General features: G+C 48.1%; 1 protein-coding gene across 1 annotated transcript in view; it reads right to left on the reverse strand.

Moving 5' to 3' along the window:
* Positions 1-8,573, reverse strand: part of Asb1 (ankyrin repeat and SOCS box containing 1) — a 19,564-nt gene extending 10,991 nt beyond the window's left edge. Inside the window, exons 1-3 of the mRNA XM_028755361.1 lie at positions 7,794-8,573; positions 4,033-4,174; positions 926-1,228 (exon numbers count right to left, since the gene is read on the reverse strand). Of these exons, the coding sequence (XP_028611194.1) occupies positions 926-1,228; positions 4,033-4,174; positions 7,794-7,842 (494 nt within the window). The 5' untranslated portion in view covers positions 7,843-8,573. The remainder of the gene's footprint in view (positions 1-925; positions 1,229-4,032; positions 4,175-7,793) is intronic.
* Between the last annotated feature and the right edge of the window lie 968 nt (positions 8,574-9,541).

Raw genomic sequence — 9,541 nt, forward strand, 5'->3', positions numbered from 1 at the left:
GCAGGCAGGCAGCCAGGCAGGCAGCAGGCAGGCAGCCAGGCAGGCAGCAGGCAGCAGGCAGCAGGCAGCCAGGCAGGCAGGCAGGCAGGCAGGCGAGTAGGTGGGCTGGCAGGCAGGTCTGGGTCATATTTAGATGATATTACCCGTTAAGTAATTTACCAGTATAATTTACGTTTTCCTTCTTTTGTTTTTGGCTTTTTTTCTTCTTTTTCAACACGGTCTTACTAGGTACCCTGACTGGCCTAGAACTTGCTAGCAGGCCAGTCTGACTCCAAACTCATAGAACTCTACCTGCCCCTGCCTCCACAGAGCTGGTAAAAGTGTTCATCACCACACCCAGCAAGTTGTCATTTTCTAAAGGTCAATCATCATAGAGTTTAGAACACAGAAAAATTTTAAATAAAATCCATGCTCACATGCTTTCTTGTCAGAGTGCCCTGCGCTCCACAGAGGAGACAGGATACATTAACTGAATGCCCTTGGAGATTTCTGAACTAAAATGAATTTCATTAACTGATCCTACTAAAAACATTTCCATAGAGACAAAGGATACTGCTGCCAAGTCTGATGGTTTGAGTTCCATCCCTGAAGCCCTCATAGTGGAAGACAAAACCAACTCCCACGCTGTCCTAACCTCTGCAGGCATACTCTGAAACACGCATGAGTGTATGGACACACATGCACACAAATTTTTTAAATATTTAAAGAATAAGAAACTTTAGAGGATATGGCCTAAGCTATAAATGAAGGCAGATGACATGGAAAGTTTACCCTCAAAAAGAAAACTAACAGTCAGCATTCGGCATCACTGGGTCTGAAGCACAACAAGCACTCATGAAGCATCCTCTAAGAAGCCATCTCTTAAACACACAGGAAATGCAGGTGCAGAACAAGAGGAAGTGGACACGAACCTGGCAGTACTGACCTGATAAGAGCCTTCAGGATGTCATCCCTACCCACACGAGAGGCATGGTAGACAGGAGTGCTGCGGTGGTGCCGGCTGCCATTGGGGTCGGCACCAGCTTCCAACAGGATCTCAGTGCTCTCCAGGTGCCCGTTCACTACAGCCACATACAGGGCAGTCTGCCCCTTGACATCCACCAGGTCCACCTCCGCCCCTTTGCGTATGAGGAAGTCCACACAGTTCCCATGGCCTGCAGTGGCTGCAATTCTCAGTGGTGTGCAGGGGAGCCAGCCACAGCACCAAACAGACTTCTCATTGATGCGGCTGTATAGAAACACAGGGAGCTTGTGAGAGTCACCCCAGTCTCCCTCCTCTCTCTCTCTAGCAGAGGCTCCCAAGAAAGAGAGTCACTTAGGTAGCTAACCCTGAGGTTTAAAATGCCTTCACTGTGTTCTGTTTTCCATCTCATGGTGCTAAGGATCAAAGGTGCCGTTTGTGTTCTGTGTCCTGAAATGTTCACAACTCTCCCTGCTGAGCAGAGAGGACAGGCATTCAGGGCCCATTGACAAGGAAACGTGAGCCTTCTACAGAATAATCAGCACTAACACTGAGACTTCTAGTTCTTACATTCCTAACCCATAGTCCACAGCCTCTACAGACCACATATAGCTCCATCGGGGACACATGCCAGGGCAGGCAGGGTCATGCATGCTCTCTTACTAGTGATTATCTATCAACATCTAAGGCTGGCATCCTCTCCCAATAAAGATGATTAGTACCTATGTCCTCCTACCCTAGCCCAGAATACCTGAGAGCCTAGGAAGGTTACAGGGGCTTAGCCAGAAGTGATGGGAAACTGTCCAGATTCAGCTCTCAGTGTTCTTCACCTCAGCTTCTGCACTGAGGCAGAACCTAAGAACACACAGTAGACAGTGCCTCACTAACCACTCCCTGATGTCCCCCCTCCAGTCACACATGGGCTGATAGGGGCCAATAAAAGTCTAGAACCACCAGAGAAATGATCAGCAGTAGAAAATATAAAGGAAGATTCCTAAACCTCAAGGTTAAGAAAAAAGGAGCCGCCAGGCAGTGGTGGTGCATGCCTTTACTTTTAGCACTATGGAGGCAGAGGTAGTTATTGCTGTAAGTTCGAGGTCAGCCTGGTCTTCAGAGCTAGTCCCAGGACAGCCAGGGCTACACAAAGAAACCCTGTCTCAAAAAACAAGCAAACAAACAAAAGGAAGGAAGGAAGGAGGGAGGGAGGGAGGGAGGGAGGGAGGGAAGGAGGGAGGGAGGGAGGAGCTAGTGTGGTAGCATGGGTCAATAATCTAGGACTTAGGCGTTGGAGGCAACCTGGGCTTCAAAGATACATGAGGCCCAAATAGAGAGGAAGAATTAAGAAATGGGAGAGGGGAGTGGAAGAGAAATGAGGAAACAAGGAGAGAAGGAAGAGAGGAGGGGACAGGGAGAAGGAGAGAGCACAACAGGAACTACACTGAACTCACTCTACTGTATCTGTTATGCTTAAGGCTCTTAGGGGTTTGAGGCACATTAAATAAATTTAAATTTTTGTTTGGTTTTATTAGATATGTTCATTTTTTTCATGCATGAATGTTTTGCCTGCTTGTATGTTTTGAACCACACGCATGCTTGGTGCCTGCAGAGAGTGTCTCATGTGAGTGCTAGGAGTAGAATCCTCTGTGAGAGCAACAAGCACTGTTTAAGGGCTGAGTCGTCTCTCCAGCCCTGTGTTTTGTTTTTTAAATACTGACATGTGCACTGATGGAATACAGCTAAAACACTAGAAAGCTAAGAAAGGAGCACACTCCTGCTGGATTCCTGCTTGGGAACTGTCTACACTAGGGTAGTGGGGCTCGTTCCTGCAGAGACCCACAGGCACTTCCATCAGTTCGCTGCGCCCTTCTTCTCAAGGCAAAGCAGAAACACAGAAGTATAAACAAGTGCCAGTTTCAGTTGCATTCAGTATCTAGAGAGAGTACTGGATGCTCTCCTAGCAGCCTGCACAGGGAGACACAAACAAGACTCTGCTATCCAGGAAGAGTCAGAACTCAGTGACCAGAAGGTACTTGGCAATCAAAAGGCAAGAAGCTATGGACAGAAAAACAAAGGGGATGGAAGCTACCACATCCCTACAGTAGGAAGTCAGTGAGCCTATGGCTGATCACTACAGACCTGAGACAAGAAGAAGAGAACATCAAATGAATGTCAATAAAGTGGCTGTAGACAAAGGACTACCCAGGATAAAGAGTCATAGTGACTGGCTCAACAGACAGCTCAGTGGGTAAGAGCATGTACTATGCTCCTAGAGGAACTGCGTTCAATCCAAGTACCCGCATCAGGTGGCTCACAGCCACCTGTAACCACAGTTCCAAGGGATGACCTCGTCTGGCCTCTGTGGCCTATATTCACACGGTCATACCCACCCAAGCCCCCATATACACACAATTAAAATAAATGAACTAGCCAGGCACAGTGGAGCACATCTTTAATCCTAGCACTCGGGAGACAGAGGCAGGAGGATCTCTGTGACTTTGAGGTCAGCCTGGTCTACATAATGAGTTTTGGTCCAGCCAAGGCTGCATAGTGAGACCCTGTTTCAAATAAAATAAATAAGTAAATAAATCTGTTTTTTAAGAGTCTTGGGGGAGCTGGAGAGATGGCTCAGAAGTTAAGAGCACTGAGTGCTCTTCCAGAGATCCTGAGTTCAATTCCCAGCAACGAATCATCTGCAATGGGATCCGATGCTCTCTTCTGGTGTGTCTGAGGATGGCAAAGGTGTACTTACATACATAAAATAAATAAAATCTTTTTAAAAAAAAGTGTCTTGGGGAACTTAGAAGGACCTCTCTAACAACACTGCCCGCAGAAAAAAACACTGAAGAAACTGATGCTCACATAGGACAAGTTGCCAGGACAATCCCAGGCTGACTCCAGGAACCCCTGCCCACTGTACCTGGCCACCTATAATTCCTCCTTTTGTCCCTCCTTTAAAAGCAAACTGTAGTCCTGCAGCATCAGAGTTTTGCTCTGCAGTCCAAAGCACAAGGCTTAGCCTCCTGCAGGCCCACAGGCCAGCTCCTGTTACCAGCCCGAGCAGGAATGCTCACCTCCGGTAGCTCTCCTCTTGCAGTAGGTTCCTGAGCGTCTGGAGGTCCCCAACGTAGGCTGCATCGTGGAGTCTCGTGTCCTCACAGTGCTCCAGTGGATGGTCACAGAACTGCTCCCTCAGCCACTCCTTCAGATTCGGACCTGCACTGAAGAGAGGGGCTCCTATCAGCGTGCGGACTCACTGGCCAGGCCAACCAAACACGACGCCTTCTGCAGTGGCTCCCTCCTGCTAGCCACACAGAAACGTTCAAATTCCCAGAAATTAATTTATAAGAGAAAGCTGGAAAGTTTCCCTTTTTAAACTAGCACATTCCTGACACCAAGCCCAATGAGACTTTTTTTTTTCCTAAAAAAAGAAAAGAAAAGAAAATGTGATGGTCTGTTGAACAAAGGAACAATGAAACAGTAGTACAAACTGAAGTTTGAAATATTATGCCAAAAAATCCCAGCATGAAATTACTCTAATTTATCCCATGTATGTAAGAAGAACTTTGAATTGGGGCATTTGAAAGGAGAATGGCAGTCTACTTTACTGCAAAGACAAATGGTTAGCTAAAAGCCAAGGGACAAACATGGGTTGCTTGTCTGGAAGGTGAGTTCCATACCATACTGCTCTGTAAAATAGTAACAAGGGTGTCTTGATAAGAGACAGTTCAGCAGGGTACTACCGTCCCCACAGGCGCTCATGAGTTAGAGGTGCAGGCCCAGCATGCTGGTGCTGGGAGACAGCAAAGGCCTCCAGTCAGTGCAGCATCCCAAGCACTCACAGAGTCAGTGGGAAAATGTCTTCCTGCCAGACTGAAACATTTCTCCTGGGATACTGGCTAGTTCTTATCAGAGTTATTATAAGAGCAGAGATCAACCCCACCTTGTCTCTGACTTCCTGTTTAGCCAGGAGGTCACAGTTCCCACTACTTCAGTTGGCCTTGAGGAATCACAGATAAAGTGAGAGGCCTACATCAGAACCTGAACCATGCATGATATTCTGCCTTCAAGACTGTGAACTAAATACATCTCTTTTCTTTATAGTTAGCCTGTCTCAGGAATTTTATTATATCAATGAAAATGAAATAACAAGGAATGAGCCTCAAAGGTATACCTTTTTTGGTATAGAAATTACACTTCAAGAGCCTGGAGAGATGGCTCAATTTGGGGTACATGCCGTGCAAATATGAGCCCTGAAGCTCAGATCCCCAACACTCACATAAAAAGCCAAGACCACATTACTACAAGTCTGATGGGGCTAGGAGAGGCAGAGACGGAGGGACACTTAGGGGCTAGGAGAGGCAGAGACGGAGGGACACTTAGGGGCTAGGAGAGGCAGAGATGGAGGGACACTTAGGGGCTAGGAGAGGCAGAGACGGAGGGACACTTAGGGCTACGGATCCCTGGGTGGGCTGGCAGCTAGCCAAATACATCAGCTACAGGTACAGTGATAGCCTTGATTCAAAAATAAGGTAAATAAGTAAGAAAACCACTAAATTTCGACCTCTGAGCTCCATGTATACATTCATGCACACACAGAGAAAATCATGCTTCAATAAAATAGAAAACTAAAATATATGTGCATAAATACAAGTCAAGCCTATACAACAAGAACTAAAAGTGATTGGGAAGACTATACCATGTACTAGGATGAGATTCAGTATTAGACAAGTTCTCAGGGCTCCCCATAAATATAATGTAGCCAGTCTCTTCAGAAATTTGATATCAGATATACCAAAATGATTTCAAAATGTATTTGTGTGTGTGTGTGTGTGTGTGTATATATATATATATGGGAAAATAACTTCTGTTGTTGTTTTAGTAAAAATAACGGGTGGAAGAAACCCTACCACTCTAGATAACAAAACTCTCACCAGATTAGAAAGAAAGCAAAAAACAGAATCAATTCTCCAGAAGATCTTAATCTTACTATAAACAACTTAACTGTAATAAACAGGCATAAAATCAGAGTGAGACATGTAGTCAGTGTTGATTAGTTGTACAATTAATCACCTACATGGAATATTTGCATCTTTGCTCACATCACAGCCCAAACTAACTCCAACTAACTCCAGGAGACTGAAAAGCTTTATAAAACAAAATTGCACCAACAGGTGATATAAAGAAAACACAAATTCTAACTGCTTAGATTCCATCTCCCACTGTGTGGGGATGTCCTAGCATGTTATCAAGTATAATTTGAAAGCATATCCCCTCACACGCAGGCTTGTTCTAGACGCTGAATACAATATCCTTTGAGTCCCTACAGACTCTCCCATAGGTACACAGTGGTGACGACTAAGTACTCTTCCCCTCCAGGATCTGAAAGTCCGGTGACTGGGCTAAGACCAAGGCTAGAGGCAACATGAGGTTCACAAACACCCATGTGGTTCACTCTGATCCCACAGCCAGACGCACAGCAGACTAGACCAACAGGCAGGCGTCAAGCCCTTCAATCACTGTAACTACAGCGCAGTTACCAACGGGTATAAAAATTCAAAGCCAAAGTTGGGGAAAGAGTCAGATGTATGGGGTAACTGTCAGGAAGGTGAGCAGCACCAGAGGACTCGAGCAAGTCTCTGGACCTCCCTTTGCTCACCTCCTCTATGCTCCCAGCCCAGGCCAATGTACCTTCAGAATCTCCTCAATTCTAGAGTCAAAGGCCATTTCAAGTTTAGACTTCTCTGATCACCTAATCCAACTACCCACATGATAGCACTCAAGACCTGCACCTCCACCCAAGCTGGAAACACACCAACAAAAAGGCACTAAAACGACACTGGGGGTGGGTGCAATTTTTTCTTCCACAGTACTCCTCCATATGCTAAGAAATAGCTGTCCTTTAACCAACCACCTTTCTCTCATCTCTCATTCCTGCATGACAGGTCAGTCCACTCTAAAATCTTGTCTGTCCCCGAGATCAAATTCAGCACCAACAAAAGCTCTTGGTGGTAGAGGCCTTGTCTTGCTTTTTCACGTCACCCTGATAGCCCCAAGTAAGTCAAGCCAATAGGACACCATCCACAAATGTTTGTTGAACTGATGGAGGGAGGAATGACAAAAGACTGCGTCAACAGTGTGGCTTTCTAAGAGTTTTGCATACTGAATAGAGCTCGTTAAACAGAGTAAGCGCTTCACCAAAACCAGAAATGGGCACCTACCACACACATGGCAGGTTCAGAAAGACCCCAAGGAGGACGTCGTGCCAGGAACTTCTCCTGGGAATTGTTAGTTCCTAGAAGCAGCACTGCAAAGTGGAGATGCTTTAAGGCAGGTGGCAAGTGTCACCCTTTCTCTGCAGGTGGGTCAAAGGACAGCACTGTCATTAAGGTGGGTGGGGGTGGGGCAGAGGAGGTTTGTCCGTGACTACTTAAGTGATTATGCGCTGACTGGTGGCATGGGAAAAGGGAACCTATTCGTACCAAGGCCGACCTTTGAGGGCCTTTACTGACAAGTGCGCTCATACCTAAAGGAAGATCTGTACCCCATGGCACAGCTAGGGTCATCGCAAACTGGGATCGGCTAACAGGGTGACAGTTACAAGGCTAGCTCCACCAGAAAGAAACCCCGTGGGAGGGCTGTCCACGAGAGGCCAGGAGCGGGGGTGCGAGCCTAGGGCCGCGCGAAGACTGACATACAACTTACTGACCCCGGGCGCGACTCCTCCGATGGGGACGGTGAGGACAGAGGACACGGGCCTCGGAGGCCCGAGGGCCGCTCTGACTGACCCCAAGACGCAACCCTGCTCCCCACCACCCCTATCCGCACACATTACCTGCGGGTCCCGGGCCGGCCCGCCCATCGGGGCTCCCGCCCTCCGCCATGCCTACTTGGTCCTCAGCCTCCGTCCTGACCCCGCCGCCTGTCCGCCTCCGCACCGATCCTGTCAAAAAGCAACCCTGTCGGAGAAACACCTCCGGCGCTTCCGGCAGGTGGGCGTGCCCGGGGCTCGGCTTCCGGCGAGTATGCACCTCCCTTTCGTACTTCCTGCTCCGCGCGGAGGGTGCTGGGGTCTCCACTTCCGGCCTGGCTAATGGACTTGATCGCTGATCAGCGAGGTAGACGAAACTGTGTTTACCAAGGAAGCAGCCGATTCTGGGGAAACGCCTTTTCCCCTGGGGGCGGAGGCTTATTTGCGTGCCTCAGAAACTCCTGGTTGGTAGATTCTGGGAGGCGGGACGTGGACGGGGCTGTTAGAGCCCCGCGGACTCCAGTCCGCTGCCCGCAGCGGTCGAAGGTTGTTGAGTGAGGTGGGGCTGCGCTGCTGTCCTTTCCTCCAGACTTCAAACAGTATCTTCCGAGTCGGTAACTTGTAAAGTTGTGCTAGATTAAGGCAGCCCAGAATGTCTTCATGGAGCCAATAGTGTCTGTAACTTGGTCAAGGCGTGTTGACAAAGTGGCTTTCTCCCAAGCACTCCCGATTTTACATCGGTCACACCGTGTGCATTGCGTTTCAAACAGTTCTTAAGCCTGGACGCTGTTGGGTCCTTTCATTCTCCCCTACACAACTTAGGGAAGGTACCTTGCAGGGGAGGTCCCCAGTGGACCGGGGAGGCTGCGCCTGAAGGAGACAGAAGCGCCCCGCTGTCCTGTAAAGCGGAGGCGAGGCCTCAGTCTCCAGCACCCTGGCTGTGACTTGTCTGCATCTTTGTGTGGTCATGGCACACCAGCTGGGAGCTTGCGACTATAGGTGCCCAGAATGGCTCAGTTGCACAGGTCTGTGGAGGTGTATGAGGCAACCTGGAACAGAGCCACGGGCTTTGAAGGTGTTGAGGGGAAAGAGAAGATTACTGCAGTGGTGTTTGGTCTTGATACCACCACTGGCATGAAGGACAGGTGACACCAATGACTCTGCAAGGCAAAGAGCCAGAGGTGGCCCGGCCTTGTGGCTCTGCTCCACAGCTGCACACCCTACATGGAATACCTCAAGTGTAAAACCACCCAGATGAGCATGAATGGATAAACACACATCCAAATGTGATGTGGTGGCAATCCATATAGCCTTTAAAAGCCTGTGCCCCCGGTTACAGCCTGGCCAACGCTGGAGGACCCTATGCTCAGTGAAATAAGCCAGCAATAAAGAACAAATACTGCGTAATTCCACTCACAGGCGGTCACTAAAGGAATCAACCTTGTAGAAACGGAGACGAATTGTAGGTGCCAGTTTGCTACCAGAAAAGAGAGTGTCACTGGTGAGGGGACAGAGATAAAACTCCATGCTGTCACCCTAGCCTGAGAACTTCGTTGAAACCAAAACTCAGGCCCAAACAGACTCAAGATTTTGACTCAGAAAAGAAAAAATGTTGATTAATGGAAGCAATGTTGAGGTTTTATTTAAAATATTTTAACATTAGACTTTAACCACAAGACTTAGAAGAGAGATATGAAGAAAGACACGCCCAAGTATAGCTCCTCAAGGTAGTCACAATCCTTAGCACTAGATACGATATGCGCCATATTGATGGCTCTCAACTTAGAGCTCAAAAGATTGCACAGAAACACTCTCTCCTCTCTCCCTCTCCT

Source organism: Grammomys surdaster, unplaced genomic scaffold (assembly GCF_004785775.1).
Source record: "Grammomys surdaster isolate TR1022 unplaced genomic scaffold, NIH_TR_1.0 126059, whole genome shotgun sequence".
NCBI lineage: Eukaryota > Metazoa > Chordata > Mammalia > Rodentia > Muridae > Grammomys > Grammomys surdaster.